This window comes from Pteropus vampyrus, unplaced genomic scaffold (genome assembly GCF_000151845.1).
Source record: "Pteropus vampyrus isolate Shadow unplaced genomic scaffold, Pvam_2.0 Scaffold234, whole genome shotgun sequence".
Classification (NCBI taxonomy): domain Eukaryota; kingdom Metazoa; phylum Chordata; class Mammalia; order Chiroptera; family Pteropodidae; genus Pteropus; species Pteropus vampyrus.
In genome coordinates this window covers 1,464,149-1,480,827 of record NW_011889015.1, presented here as the reverse complement: position 1 = coordinate 1,480,827, position 16,679 = coordinate 1,464,149, and the positions used below count along the sequence as shown (strand labels likewise).

General features: G+C 32.1%; 1 protein-coding gene across 1 annotated transcript in view; it reads left to right on the top strand.

The window, feature by feature from the left end:
* The window catches only part of HCN1 (hyperpolarization activated cyclic nucleotide gated potassium channel 1), a gene marked incomplete at its 5' end in the record, with an annotated part of 344,119 nt that overhangs the window by 277,546 nt on the left and 49,894 nt on the right, over positions 1–16,679 (top strand). The window contains one exon of the mRNA XM_011373887.2: positions 6,056–6,202. Within this exon, the coding sequence (XP_011372189.1) occupies positions 6,056–6,202 (147 nt within the window). The remainder of the gene's footprint in view (positions 1–6,055; positions 6,203–16,679) is intronic.

The following is a 16,679-nucleotide window of genomic DNA, read 5'->3' as shown; positions in this document are numbered from 1 at the left end:
TGATGATGATGATGATGATGATTAGTTATTTTAACTGGAAGATGAGTATATTTAAAGGCTATTTGGCTTGAGCCAATATATAGAGAGAAAATTGAAGATATAAGATAGAAACAATAGCAGATAGGGTAATGTTTCTGAGGAAAGATGAGGAGAAGATATTCAAACACAGTTGAAAGATTAATTTCAAATGAGAGAAAAAATCAATTTTCCATTGTTACAAGCAAGGAGAGAGGAAGAAAATAGATTTATTTCTAAATGAGTTAATAGATGTTTTTGTGTGAAATCTATTTCTTTTTGAAATTTTAGGTAAGGCATCATCTGTGAATGAAAGAAATTGTTGGGGAAGTACAATAAAAGCATAAAATGTTTTAAATAGTCATATTGAAAAATGAGAGCATGATTAGTTTACCATGATATGTCAGTCTGTACTCTTAAATTAAGGTCAAAATCATTTTCACACACACACCAAGAAAAACTGCAATAATAAAGATCAAAGCCATTTAGAGCAGTAAAACATGCTAAGGGATATTTTAAATATCCAAGTATTGATTTTAACTCTATTGTAATGATAATAATGACTTTTTCCATTTCTAGCAAAATACCTCCTCTACTTTATTTTGTAATTACTATAAAATTAACTTTCTAAGAATGTTTTATATGTAAACAATTTATTTAATTGGCAATTAAACATTTTCTTCTAATTGCTAAATACAGCGAAATCTTAATTTTTTTTTTTTCAATTACTTGCTTTGTTGTCTTAAACAGTGTTACACTGACTTTTGGAAAACTTTTTGGAAGCTGGCCATTTTCAAACCAAACCTAAAATAAAAAGAAAGAAAGAACTACGTAGCACAAAAAATTTCAAGTTTTTTTAAATTTTGATTTTATTTTTAAATATACACAAGTATAGTCCACTTTAAAATATCTGAATAGATAGCACTGGTTTCCATAAACGAGAGGGCAAGTGTGTTTATAATGAAAGTGATCACTCTGGACAGAATAATAATTTTTATCTAGTAATATTTTCTGTAGGATTTTAAGATCATCCGTTAAGTTCTAATTTTTATAGTTTTACAGGCTAAGTAGATATTTATTTGCCATCACAAAAAGCTTTCTCCATATCTCAAAAGCTGAAGAATTCACTCTCTTATGAAGAAACCCATGTTTTATTACCTAGTTTTCTGAAACAGATAAAGAAGAATGAGGATAAAATGGAATTATCACACTCAAACTTCTGTAGAAAAAAATAACTTTACAACCATCTGCTTTACTTCATGTGTGATTTATTCTTAATTTTTTTCCATTTAATATATCGGAAGTCAAATTTAAGTATAGTAAGATACCTTTATTATAATATGATTTATGCTGATATGACTGCGCTACTTAAAAGATTTTTTAAAAGCAACCAAGAATCTATTTTTGCTTAAAGAAAATTATATCCTCTGTAAGGATGAATGGAAGATTTTGCTGTACTTATAGCATAGTTCTTGAAAATGATTTAATCCTATGGTAAACATTTTAGAAATATTTGTTAAATTCATTTGCATATAAACTAGATGTTTATACACACACACACACACATACACACACACACACACACATATAAAGGACTAGTTTATTTTTAATTGTAGGTTGAAATAAAATCCATGGCTTCAGTTACCATGTAAATAAATGGCAATATGAAAAATACCTTTGTAAAATATAAAATAGCTTAGTCATAAATCCAATGACGATTGGCTTAAATATTAAATAATACAAAGATAAAAGTGATTGATGATTGATTATTGGTCTTTGAAGCGCAATTTTAAATATTTTTTTATTAATTATCATTTTTTGAATTACATTTAAAATCTACAACATGTAATAATTAGAATATAAAATTTACACCAATTCTTCATTCTATAGGAAAAATATCATTTCCAACACCAATTTTACAATGTTATTTATATTGAGCATGAGATATATATTTTAATTCAACTGAATTGTTAACTATTTGCTATTTAATAATTTTCCCCATAATTACCTCTAAGTAGAATAATGTTTTAATAGCATAAGTAAATTAGGCATAGTTTATACTAAAAGTGTAATTCGATTTTTTTTTTATTCATTGCCCTCTATTTTTTGAGTGCTATTTACAAAGATGTTGTCTTCCTGTATTTTTTTTAAATAAAACTATTTCAAAAATAAAGACAATAAGAAATTTGTTTTTAGAGATAAGAATTGCTGTCATGTTACCTTGAAAATCACAATAAATTTATAGTTCTTAAAAATCTCATGATAACATCTATCTCTGTGGCAAATCTGTTCTAATGTCAGGAAATGAGAGATGTCCGAAAGCCTTCGTGTATTAATGAGCTCTAAAAGGCAACACAAAAGGTGTTTAGTTAGTACACCTTTGTTTTCCTCTTTTTGTTTGTTTTTCGCCTTAAAAAATTATGTTTGACATATGCTGGAAATGCATAATACAAAGTGAAATATTCAGTAAAAATTTTTAAATCTCTATCTAATATTGTTTATATTTAGTATAATAATCTATGTATATTTTTATTTTTATTTTTATTAAATGAACATTATAAGTTATGAGAGTAATACATATATACATAGATTTATGTCGATATTTATTCATAATAAATTCATTATTTGAAGTACTGCTATTTGCTCAGCATTTTATTAAAGTAAAACTAAATTTATTATCTAATGAGATTCCATATAAATACCTTGAGGAATTCAGTGTTTAATATGCTAATACTACTTAAGAAACATTTATTCTTAGTTATCTGTCATAAAATTGGTAGAGTTATTGCTAAACAGGGTATCGTGATGTTTTAAGTTTTAATCAAGGCATAAATAAATTGATCTTAGACATAAATGTAGGAATTCGGTTTTTCTGAATGAGGTTACCCGAGAGCATTTACTTTTGTCTCCAAAGACTGCTGCACTCTGGCAAGGAGGCTGAGTTTTGGTAGCAATGACCTGTAATAATCATTTCTGAAATCATTTGGAGTCTCCTTACATAAAAAACTTTTAAAAATGATGAAATAACAATTATTGTGTCAGTCTTAAGTTACACATAGACATCCCACAGATTAAGCGTCTGCTGTTGGCATGGGTTACATTATAAAAAATGTCCTGAGATATCATAAAACATTACTGTATAGTAATTCAATGATTCCAGAGAAACAGACTTCAGGAAAAAGTTAAACTACTTATATGTAATGTTTTCTAGATTTGAGGATTAGAGTTAGAATCATAAACTGAGAGGTCTATTTGATTTAATGAGTAATTATGAATAACTTATTAATTTTTATTTTTTATGTAATTTGCTCTTATAGTAAACTGAAAAGCATAATTTCTGATCCCTCTCTTCCAGGAATATTCAATGTATAAAATGGTGCTGAATACCTGAAGGCTATCTATTGTTTTAGTGCAACAAAGATTGATACCTAATTTCCAAATTCACTGGCCACATTCCAGTACCTCTTTTCTTAGAATATACTCCTTTTGAGCACTCCCCACTTGAAACTTTATCTTTCTTCGGATTCTGCTAATAATTTTTTTTCGGATTCTGCTATCACATCTTACTGGCTAATATCAGTTCTCTCAACTGGATCAACTTTCATGACTCAACTGCTTTTAAAATATAAGTTCTACTTTTTGTCTTTTTTCCTCCTCATTTATTACATCCTCCCTCAGTGATCCCTTGTCATTGACTATGTGTATATTTTTTCTTCTGAGTGGCTGACCTACATATAAGCATTAAAATGTACCATGGACATCTTAAACTTAACTTGTCAAAACTGAATTTCTTTTCTTTCCCTGACTCTCACTCAAATGTGCTTTCTTATGTCCTAAGATAACATAGTACTTGGCATATAGAAGTGGTTCTGATATTTTAGTGTGTGGAGAGCCTGTTAAAACACAGACTGCTAGCGTTTCTAATTCAGAGTTTCTAATTCAGTAGGTCTGGGGTGGAGACTACAAATGTGCATTTCTAACAGGTCCCCAGGTGATATTGGTATTTGGCAACTCCGCCATATTGACACAGAGCAATCAATTAAGATTTGTTTGATCAATAATTACTATGAGTCAATGAATGGTTTAGAGGCATATTATAGGCTCAAAAAACAAGCTTAACTCAGTATGAATAAATGACAAGAGATATTTATAGAACTTTTGTCTGAAAGAACAAGGAAGATCATTTGGTTTAACATCCTCGTTAATTTAGTAATCTGAAGTCTAAAAAGATTAAATGATTTTTGTAAGGAAAAAGTAATAGATTCAACCAACCCTGACTTTCCATAAAAATAAGATAGCTGCATGTGTAACATTTATTTAGCTAATTAAAGATTAGTTTTCCAATTTCAAAGACAGACATAGAGCAGATTATTGTTTTCTCTAAATGAGTAGACATTTGCTCATAGGCACAGATTTTCCCCAAAATGAATAAAATACTGACAAATTTTAACTCTGCTTCCATAACCCTAAAATGCACACAAAGAATTGAGAAATCTAGAACTTAATATTCTGATTAAGATTAAAGATCTCACCACTCAAAGCAGTGTTTGGGCAAGCAGTTTGTTGACAAAAATTAGTAGAGATGATTTGACACAGACTAGTACTAAAGAAATGAATCTTTTATTTGGCCATAACGGAAAGGACTTTCATCAATGCAGTAAGTGTCCAAACTGTAGAGGTTCTGTTGTCTGAGCTGTTTTATTATCTTCCCAGGTTTGGATATTTGACAGGACTCACTGGACTCCACAGACTATACTCATATTAGACTTTTGTTTAAAGGCAAAGGACACTGTGCAGCAGAGAAAAAGAACACAGACAAGCATCAGAGGCTCGAGGGTCTTTCCCCAGCATGAGCTCCCTGTGGGTTCAATCTTTTGGGGCACCTGGAGTTGGCTGTGTCTCTGGCTCTTATTCCAGTTTTATTACCTGCTATATTATTTGTACTCAATTTTATCATCTGTACAATAAAACTAACTTTGGAGGCCTTAACTAATTTTTTCATTGTTGTCTCGTGACCACCTGCATTTGAGATGTTGAGGTAATTTCTCAGACTTAAATGTGTCTGAGTCATCTAGGGATCTTTTTAAGATGCAAGTTCTGATTTCACAGGTCTGAGATGAAGCCCGAAATTCTCATCTAATAAGCTCCCAGGTAACATCCATGCTCCTATGTTCCTGTTCGGCTAGCAGGAATGATATTTAAAAAAAAAAAAAAAGAAAGAAAGAAAGAAAGTGTATATGTATGTGTATAAGAGTGTATATGTCAATGTACAAAGGCAGCTACATCAAGGAAATCGATCTCTGGAGTTAAGGCTGAAAATCTGCATTGCCAAAAGGCAAGTCCACCCCAAGTTTTATAAACAATCAAGTTTAAGAATTACTTGGTTGAATGAACTTAAATGTTTAAGTTAACTTCCAGCTGTAAAATTATGTAGATCTAATCTTACCCTGATGTTCTCTTAAATCTTCAATTGAAGGAGGCTTAATTATGACATATTCTCTTACTTCACAGGAATCTGTGTTTCTTGAGTGTCTATGACTTGCAAATAATTGCCAAGCTCTTTGCCTCTGCATTCAAAATTTAATTAGGTCTGATCTTTTGCTGTAAGATAAAACCTTTTGTACTATCCAAAATTACAACATTCTTTCTTCAGATGAAGAGCCAAAGAGCAACTTCACACTTCTTTTAGAACTCAGCTAAAAATAAAATCCAAAAAAATAGCATCACTTTATTTTTCTTGCCGTATCACTGGCTTTCTGAGGCTACACTCTTAAATTCACTCTGAACTCCTTTTGTGCTTCCTCTCCATAACATTCCAATTTGTTACAGGAAATATTTACCTAAATAATTGCCTTCTACAGTATGTGATGCAGATTAGGTACATTGCTACCTAGTAAGTCCATTAGTTTCTTCCCCTTAAAGAATTTCTTCTCTTTGTTATCGTTATTCAGGTTATTGAGTGTAGAGCAGAAAAGTAACATGGTGATTTTTCATACAGCCTCATGATGTTTTTTAATTTCCTATTTTCTTTTTCTTACAGTATAAGCAAGTGGAGCAATACATGTCATTCCATAAGTTACCAGCTGATATGCGTCAGAAGATACATGATTACTATGAACACAGATACCAAGGCAAAATCTTTGATGAGGAAAATATTCTCAACGAACTTAATGATCCTCTGAGAGAGGTAAGATTTATAGTCCTAGATCTTCTTGGTACATGGTCACTATTTATTTTCTCTTTTGATGGGAAATTCTCAAGCCCATATTATAACATCACTCAAAAGAAAAATCAGAATTAAATGCTAAGACATCTTGTTTGCCCTTATTGTTTCGTATGTTTTCCCATATACAGGCTTTTAATTCTTTTAAAAAGTACTAGAAAATTGTAATTCTAATTATGATTCTCATAACTGTTTTATTTTCAGTGTAACTAGCTATCAGAATTCTTTCTTGTGTCCTCATTGTCTATATCTTCCCAATCTTCCACTCTTCAACTTATTCTTACCTATTTCTTTATCTTCTTTTTGATTTCTATTTTCTTCCCATGTTCATTTTCCCTGTTCATCCCTTGGACTCTGATCAGAAACTAACATGACCTGCTGCAAGTAATTCGTTTCTTATTAGCTCATTAAAACACTTTTAGGACTAATAATGACTTTATTAAACAGCTTTTAGGACTAATAATGACTTTATTACATAGCATATATATAAAGTCATTATTAGTCTTTAAAGATAATGACTTTATTACATAGCATATATATATGTTATTGTGTTTTTTTTATATCGTATATATATAGCATATAAAGATAATGACTTTATTATATAGCATATATATATGCTATGTAGTATATGCTATGTATATATGCTATGTAATAACGTTATTATCTTCCTTCACTAAATCATTTATCTTTAAAGTCTCTCTGAAAGAGCTTTAGTTATTTTCTCAAGTCATTTAGACTATAAAACTTAGGTTCTTTTTTGAATCTTTCTCTGCTTTTCACATCCAATCAATCACCAAATGCTATCAATTAATCATGCTAATATATCTTATGCCCATACCCTTGATTCCTTCTCCAATACCATCACCCTAACCATATTTCTCTAACAGGAACTAGCTGCACCATACTCATAGTTGCCTTCCAGCCTTTGGTCTCTTTTCTTTACCTTTTAAAATTTCATCAATATCAGAGTAATCTTTTTTTAATGGATACAAGCTGGTCATTACTCTGCTCTGAAACTTTCAGTCTTTACATTACAAATTAAATCAAATAAAGCCACCTTAGGCTTATATTCTAGCCTTTCTGTGCTCTGACCCCAACTAAATCTCCAGCTTTCCTTTTCCTTCCTGCCGTCGATGTTCCAAAGTAGCCTACAGCCAAACTATGCAGCTTGCTGTTTTGCAAAAATCAATTATAATTTTTCACCCTTGCATTACGTTTTCCAGAAACGTCTCTCATCTTTTAGCAAAATCTAGTTCAAATAATAGTTCTTTATTTTTACCTTCTTTGATTTCCCAGACTAGATAGATCTGATCACTCTTTTCTCTGACCCCGCAGTGTACTGAGTCAGTAAATTTTCTGTGTTATTTATTCATTCTGTCTGTTACCACTATTTTTTTCACAGTTGATTTCTCCACTTTTGTCTTGAAAGTTCCTTAAAAGCAAATGCTATTTAGTCTGTATTTTAAATTTTTCTTGAAATTCCTACTACATCTAGCGTATATTAAATTCTCAATATTTTTATTCCAACTAATATTCTCACTAATTTTAACCATCTTACACATCTCTACATCAACTAAAAGTTATTTGTATTTTTTAGTTTGCTTTTTTTTGAAAATCCTTAAAATATCAGTTGAGTTCTAGCAATAAAAGGAGCTGTGTCTGCTATGCTGCTGATTAGCTTATTTTCCCTACAGAGTCCTCAATTAAATATGAATATATAAAACTTTTCCTTTGAAAAACATAATTCAATTTTTTTTTATTTAAAAAATAATGTATTATTTGTTTTAAATCTATTTATATACTTTACTTTATCTCTTTCTTGGATTACAGAATTTGTATTAAATTTAAATCTTCTTCATGAAGGTACAGAAGCTCAGGAGATCAGAACCAGGTTTGGTTCTCAAGGGTCTGGAGGGATTCAAAATAGGGACAGGCCGTAGCATGGACAAAGGTAATCCAAGAGACGTATCAGGGATTAAGATAGATCACAATACAAAAGGAGACAGTAAAACTAAGGATTTATTTTTAAAAAGCAGGGACAGTAAGGATTTCAGCATAAAATTTCATTGAGGGTTTACAGAAAGCTGACAGAAAACGTGAGCATAAAAATAAACCCTGAGAAGTTGCATGCTTAAATGGGAAGCATTTCTCTGTGCTGGAAATTCTCAGTGTAATGTAAAATTAGGATAACAAGAAAATTTTCTTAATGGTATGTGTTTTATTATTTACTTTCTCCTGCCACACTTTAATTTACTTTGATCTTCAGAGAAAATATTCCGCTTTTCATTTTTTCCCTCTAAAGCCATCCACAGGCTTATCTCAAATTTCCTCATTTCCTATAACTATTCTATCATTACGTTATGATCAGTTTTTTTCCTTGTATTTTCAAATGCATCTTTTACCTCAACTTCTGAAGTGCACTCACTACTTTGTTCCCTGCCTTTAATTTCATCTAGCTCAAATGCATCTATCCCATGTCTGCTATATTGATTGATATAAAACACAAGTTTGACGATGTTACTCTCCTTTTAGAACCTGATCATTACTGCCTGTTCCCTGCAAGAAAAATTTTAGGCTTCTTGACATAGCACAAGAGACTCTCCATGGCCTGCCACCATGTTCATTTTTTTACATTCATGCTTGATCATCAGGAAAAGGTTGATGGTGGGGAGGGAGGAAGAGTGTACTTTATTGCCTCTTTGGCTTTCTTTATGTTACTCTTTTTTTTTTTTTTTTTGAGGAGCTTATACTCTTTTTTAAATTTTTTAAATATTTTTTTTATTTTTTATATTATAGTTTACATACAATATTATATTAGTTTCAGGTGTACAATGCAGTGATTAAACATTTATATAACTTATGAAGTGATCACCCCAATAAATCTAGTACCATCTGACACCCTACATAGTTATTACAATACTCCTGACTGTATTCCCTATGCTATACTCTACATCCCCACAACTGTTTTGCAACTACCAATTTCTACTTCTTAATCCCCTCCCTCCTTTGCCCTTTCTCTCACCTCTCAATCTGACAACCATCAAAATGCTCTCTATATCTATGAATTTGTTTCTGTTTGTTTATCCTGTTCTCTAGATTCCACATATGACATTTGTCTTTCTCTGTCTGACTTACACCACTCAGCACAATACCCTCTAGTTGCAGATGGCAAGATTTCATTCATTTTTATGATTGAGTAATATTTCATTATATATGTATATATGCATGTATGTATGCATATAAAACCACCTCTTCTTTATCCATTTATCTACTGATGGACACCCAAGATGCCTCCATATCTTGCCTATAAATAATACTGCACTGAACAATTGATTCACATGTCCCATCAAAGTAGTGTTTTGGATTTCTTCGGATAAATACCCAGGAATGGAATAACAGGGTCTTTCTTTATCTCTTGTTACAGCCTTTGTTTTAAAGTCTGTTTTTTCTGGTATAAGTATTGCTACCCCAGCTTTTTTTGTTTCCATTTTCATGTAATATCTTTTTTCATCCCTTTATTTTCAGTCTGTGTGTGTCTTTTGATCTGAAGTGAGTCTTTTGTAAACAGCATATGTAAGGGTCTTGTTTTCTTAACCATTCAGCCACTTATCTTTTGATTAGAGCATTTAATCCTTTTCCATTTAATTATTGCTTGATATGTAGTTATTGCCATTTTATTACTCATATTTTTCATCTTTTTTTTTCTTTTTTTCATCATTTTTCATCTTTTTTTTTTCTTTTTTCATCTTCTTAAAGAAGTCTTAACATTTCCTGTAACACTGGCTTGGTGATGATGAACTCTTTAGTTTTTCTTGTCTGAGAAGCTCTTTATCTGTCCTTTAATTCTAAATGATAGCTTTGCTGAATAGAGTAAGCTTGGTTGTAGGTCCTGGCTTTTCATCACTTTGAATATTTTGTGCCAATCCCTTCTGGCCTGAAAAGTTTCTATTGAGAAATCAACTGACAGTTTTATGGGAGCTCCCTTGAAGGTAGCTAACTGCTTTTCTCTTGAAGCTTTTAAGATTTTTCTCACTGTCTTTAACTTATGGCATTTTAATTATGGTGTGTCTTGGTATAGGCCTCTTTGGGTTTATCTCATTTGGGACTTTCTGTACTTCCTGGGCTTGTATATCTCCTTCCCCAGATTAGGAAAGTTTTCCATCATTATTTCTTGAAATAGATTTTCAATTCCTTGCTCTCTCTCCTCTCCTTCTGGTATCCCTATGATGCAAATGTTTGCATGTTTCATGTCTCTGAGACCTCTTAAACTGTCCTCATTTTTTGGATTTTTTTCTTCTTGTTGCTGTTCTGAGTGGGTGTTTTCTGCTACCTTATCTTCTAAATCACTAATTAGATCTTCCACTTCATATAATCTAATTCTTCCTAAAGTATTCTTCATTTCAGTTATTGTATTCTTCATTTCTGGTTCTTTTTTATATTTTCTATCTTTACTTATATCGTTTCTATCTCTGTGTTAAAATTCTTACTGAGTTCATCTACTGGTTTTCCAAGCTAGAAGTTGTGGGAACTTCTCTTTCTGGCACTGAAACCCTGGGCTGGGTAGCCTAGTGTGAGGCTGGGACCCCTCGCTCTTCTGGGAGGACCTCCACAGACAAGATATTTCTTCTGATTATCAGCCACCACATGCAGGTGTGGGACCAGCTCATTTCACATCTCCGCCCTTCCTACTAGTCTCAAGGTGGCCCCTTCTATGTGTCCCCATTTGTAGGACTTCTGTTCAGCTAGACTTCAGGAGACTCCCAATGATGGCTATTTTTTTAGTTTAGTTGTAATTTTGATGTGGTTGTGAGAGGAAGTGAGCATAGTGTTTACCCACTCTGCCGTCTTGACCAGAAGCCTACCCTTCCTATCTTTAATCTTTTCTATTCAGCTTACCTTCTACTTTCCATTAAACATTCTTGCCAGGCATGACCTTCTTCACAATTTTTTTGGACCACTCTGTCTCCATCACTATATTTATCATTTTTCAGTTTATTGTTTTCTCTTTCAAGACTATGACCTTCTTGAGAATAGAGACTCTGTCTTAATATCTTTGTATCTCTAGTAACTAGTATATGGCAAGAATTTATTAAATATTCACTGAATATTTAACAGAATTATGAATGAAAACAGAATAAGAACCAAGACTACTTAATAAAATTAGAGATCCTAGAAATAGAATGGTTAAAAAGATGAAAACAATGTATTCCATTTGTTCTCCTGCTCTTCAGCTTTTGTATTCTGGCATCAGAATCACACAAAAGCCTAAATTTAAAGCTATGCTGATTTAAAACTTTATTAGAAGGAAAGCAGGATGAGTGGAATAGGAATATAAGGAAAGACATTGGCAAAGAGATAGCAAAAGTTATTATTCAAATAAAACTTGAATCTAAAAAAGCTAGATGTTTTCTGAAGAAAAGTTCAATAAGAATAATGGGAAATACATCTTGCTTCCTATTAAACTGGAGTATTATGTACCTACTATATTCAAGTTATAGTGGTAGATCATGAGAAATATTTTAAAGTTATTAAAATACATTATTCCAACTTTCTAAATCTGCATTACACTTAGAAGATGAGACATAAATTTATACAAAGATGGATTTTGGTCACTGTTGTACCTGTAGTGTCCAGAAAGTGCCTGGAGCATAGAAGACATTAAATTATTGATACAATCAATGCCAAATGAGTGAAACTAAGATACTCAGAAAGGGAAAGCTGGATTATTTGATATGCATTGTGTGACAAAAGGTAAAAATATAAGATGTGCATTGTATACACATACACAACATACAATTGCTAATTGTATATGCAATTTAGAGTCGACAACAATTTTATATTGTAACAAGACTTCTAACTTAAAATGCTTCATTGTCCAGAAGCCTCATTTTTATGAAAGTATTTTGCATAATTTGAGATTCTAATGTATACTTAAGAGCAGTGATTTCTGCCAACACAAGTCTGGGCTCTCAGGAATGTGTAAAAATGAAGGTTAGATCAAACCTTCAGACTCTCAAAAACTTATACAAAAAAACAAGTGTATAAAAATAGAGAAAGAAAGTAAAATACAATGTTTGGAAATGTGAAAATTATTCTACCTTCCTAATCAGTTAAGTCCACATTATGTTTTATCTACTTTGTTCCCTAGCCTTTTATTTCAATGTATTTGAATACTTTTAAAAATGAAAACCCTTTAGTATGTAAAATGGCAGAAAGAATTTCATTTGTGTGACTCTTGAAAGCTCTTACAAAAATCTCATAGCTTGCATATGCAAATTAATTCAGTTGGTAAATATTTCAAAGGCATTGCTTTATTGAAAGCATTCTCCTATTTCCAATTTCATGGCAGAAATTAGATGATTTATCTTTTTTATATGTTGAAGACAAATTGCTAAAATGCTCTTAACAACTACTTGGCTCATCTTATTGTTCAAGTTTCAGTACAAATGTTACTTCCTCCAAGAGGCCTTCCCTGAGAACTTCATCTAAATTAATCGCCTAGCAATCATTCTCCGTCATATCAGCCTTTTTACTGTATATACATCATTGTTGTCTTGTGATCCCTTTATATTTATTTGTTCATTGTTTGTTCTGCTATATGAACTCAGGATTCAAGAAGGCAAGGACTTTGTCTTTCTTGATTTCCACTATAACTCCATCCCCTAGAGAGTATATATTTAACAACTACTTGTTGTATGAATAAAGACAAATTAAATAAGGATCTCATACTTAGCAAGTCATCTCCAAGAATCTTTGATTATTAGAGCTTGGAGAGAGCATTTTGTCAACCAAACAGTGATGCTTGTATGGATAAGAAGAGTGATGCCAAAAACTATAAAGTACTGTGGCCATGGAACTTTCTTATAGTCACTTGAGATTACACTATGGACAATGCTGTTTCTAATATGTAACAAAAAGATGCTGCCATCTTTAGAGTCTTCTATGATTTTGTTTTGTATATGCACTATAAGCCAGAAAGAAGTTCCTATTTTGCATGTGGCTATTTTTATTTTCTTTTTAACTTTCTCCAGTTTTTTGCATTAGTGATTTATTGCAGATCAGCTTGGAGAGTGAGGGATATTTCAGTAGAGTACCATTGTAGAAAGTATGTAAGTGTTCTGCCTAGTCTTTTTACCCCAATAAAATTCATGGAGTAGATACAAAATACTTCTTTTTTCTTATATTGCTATGTCAAGTCTGACTAGAATTTTGTCAGTGGTTCATAAAATGAATGTTGCTGGTTTCCCTGTTCAAATCTAACTGGTGAGCCACTTCAGAGTATAGAAGAGTGGCAGTTAAATTTGTGTGTTCTTTTTCCTTGGGCAAGGCCATGTGACCTGTATGTATCAGCTCTACTGGAATTGTCAGCATTCTGGGAAGTGACTATAAAGTCTTCTTAAAAACTTATCTTCATTTCACTGTAAACTAAAATACATGGGCCAAAATATAAAGGAACATCTATAATTTTCTGAGAAAAAAATCTTAAGATGGTACCCAGAAACTTGGCATTTTAAATTATAGCTCTTATTTTGTGATGTATTTTTAAAATCCTAAATCTTCCAGTTGCTCTGTGGCTGTGCCTAGTCAAAATTCTGAGTCTGCAAAGCTGGACTTCAGTGACCTCTAGAAACATGGAATTAGTAATGGATTGGGATCCTAGTTGTGACCTGACCAGTCTTTCCCAGGAGATCGCTTCTCCTCCTTCCTTCTATTTATAATATACTCCTATTTTTCCCCCTATTTATAATATACTCCTATTTTCCCCTGGCTGCTCAGAAATATTCAAAGGTTTATTGTTTTGAATAGTTTAAATGCCATTTATGATATTCTCGGTGCCATTAATAGTTACATGCATACTTTCAGTTATATCATGGATGAGAACCTACAATGGAGGGGCTAAGAGCATGGCCCTGATTCCACCCACCTCGTTTAAATCCAGCTCAGCTTACCATATATGTACAATTTGGGCCACTTCATAACTTTTATCTATTTCACTTTCCTCATCTGCAAATATGAATGATGATGATAATAACGACCCAATAGAGTTGTTTTAAATATTAAATGAGCAAAAGATACAAAAAATTAGAAAAGTACCTGTCACAAAGTAAGTACAAGTAAAATTTAATTCTTGATATTACTGTGATTCAATGAAGAATAGGATATAGTCCCAGCCCTCATGGCTCTTACAGCTTAGTATGAGACAGAAATTTAAACAAGCAATTATAACTATCTGTAAGTGCTATGACAGGGTCATTCTGAGGATGTTAGGCCATACACAGGAAGGACACCAAGTCCAGCCTTAGTGTGTCTCATTTCTTTTGGAATTTATTCAAATAATCTGCTAATAAGCTCTTCCTTCAATTTAACAGCCAGCTTTCTGGAAACAATGTCTTAACGTTAAAACTTGGCATTGAAATGTTAAGCTCATGAGACTGATGAATGCTTTAGTGAAAGCAGGCAGTATATTTAAAACTAAAAAACTAATTAGAAAAATTCAGTGACTATACCATTCTGCTTATGAGAACCTGTTAGAATGTGCACAAAGTAATAAGGTCTATTATTAACACAAACGGACTTATATTGATTCGATTAGAGCAAAGTGGCAAACTTAACAGTGGAGAAAGAAGTTAATGCCCTTCTGAGCCAGTCTCCAAAGTTCAGAACTGATCTATTTTTAAACAACGGAGTGAGAGGAGCCATGGGCCGAAAATAGGTACAGATCATGTGTCCCAGTAGAATATAGGACGTCAGTATATTTCATTTTCACAAGACATGAATCAGGCTAAGAGTAAAATACTGTCCCTTTGACCTTTAATTTGTCGAATAGACTGTTCGAAGACAACATAATTTGTATGCATATTTATTTAGTACAATTCCGAATCATTTTTTAAGTACATACTTGATTTTCTTAAATGCCTTCTAAAACTGTGTTTCATTAAGATTAACTAAAACAGATTAGAATCATAGTACTGTACAGTTATACAGGGATCTTATAAATTATCAGATACTCATATAACAGTCACGGTAACAAAAGGCTAGAAAAATTATGTTAAGTGGCCTAGTCGTGGTCACATTACCAAGCAAAGAAATTGAATATTCTTCTCTCATTTGACCTAGAGCTTTTCTCCTATATCTCTAATTTCTAAAAAACAAATAGACAAATAACATTTATTGATTTTTTAATGCGTGCCTGACATTGATCCAGGCATGGTGGGAAGGTAAACTGTAAAATGTGGTTTCCAGCCTCAAAGTTCTTTCTTTGTGCTTATAGAGACAAGATATAAATACTTGGGGGAAAAAAAAAAACTATGAAGAAAAAGTTAAAACGAATTACTAAAAGCCAAGAAATGTAAGAAGTCACATATGGTTAATTGCCAGAGAAAAACAGACATTACACACTAAAATTCAAACACAGGGGAAAACCTTCTTGACATGGATCTTGGCAATGATTTATTATATACAACACTTAAAACACAAGCCAAAAAACAAAAATAAATAAGTGGGAATACATCAAACTAAAAAATTTCTGCAGAGTAAAAGAAACAAAGTGAAAATGGCAACCTATGGAATGAGAGAAAATATTTGCTAACCAACATCTGATAAGGGGTTAATGTCCAAATTATATGTCATACAATTCCATAGCAAGAAAACAAATACTTTGATTAAAAAATAGGGAAAGAACTTGAATAGAGATTTTTTGCCCAAAAGAAGATATTTAAATGACCAGCAGGTATATGGAAAGGTGCTAAACTCCACTAATTATTAAGGAAATGAAAATCAAAACCACTAGGAGATATCACCTCACACCTATGAGAATGGCTGTTGTCAAAAAGACAAGAGATAATAACAAGTGCTGGTGAGGAAAAGAGGATCAGGGAAACTAGGATGGGAGTGGAGAAGATAATTTGTATTATTGTAATGAGGGAGAGCCAGGCTACTGGGTCTTTTCCTTGATTTTTTTCTGCCATTTCTTCATTACATCCTCTCTCCCCAATATTTCTCTTAGTGGCATTATTACTAGGACTTCAAAATTTAGTCTTATGCTAATATTGTGTAATTCTACCTATATAAGGTCCTTGGAATAGGCAAATTCATAGCAACAGAAAATAGAATAGAAAGGACCAGAGACTGGGAAGAGGGAGAAAGAAGGATGTATTGTTTAACAGTTATAGAGTTTTAGTTGACGTTGTTGAAAAAGTTATAGATATAGATAGTGGTGATGGTTATGCAATATTCTGAATATACTTGTGAATACACTTAGGAATCGTTAAAACTATAAATTTTGTTTATATATAAAACTATAAATTTTGTTTATATATATCATGAAATTTTTAAAAATGAATCTTGTAAAATAGCACCCAATCCTATATCTCTAGTCCTGACTCCCAGAGCCATATCCATCTGCCTGCTGCTCTTGTTACCCGAAATCCAAGATGCTTCA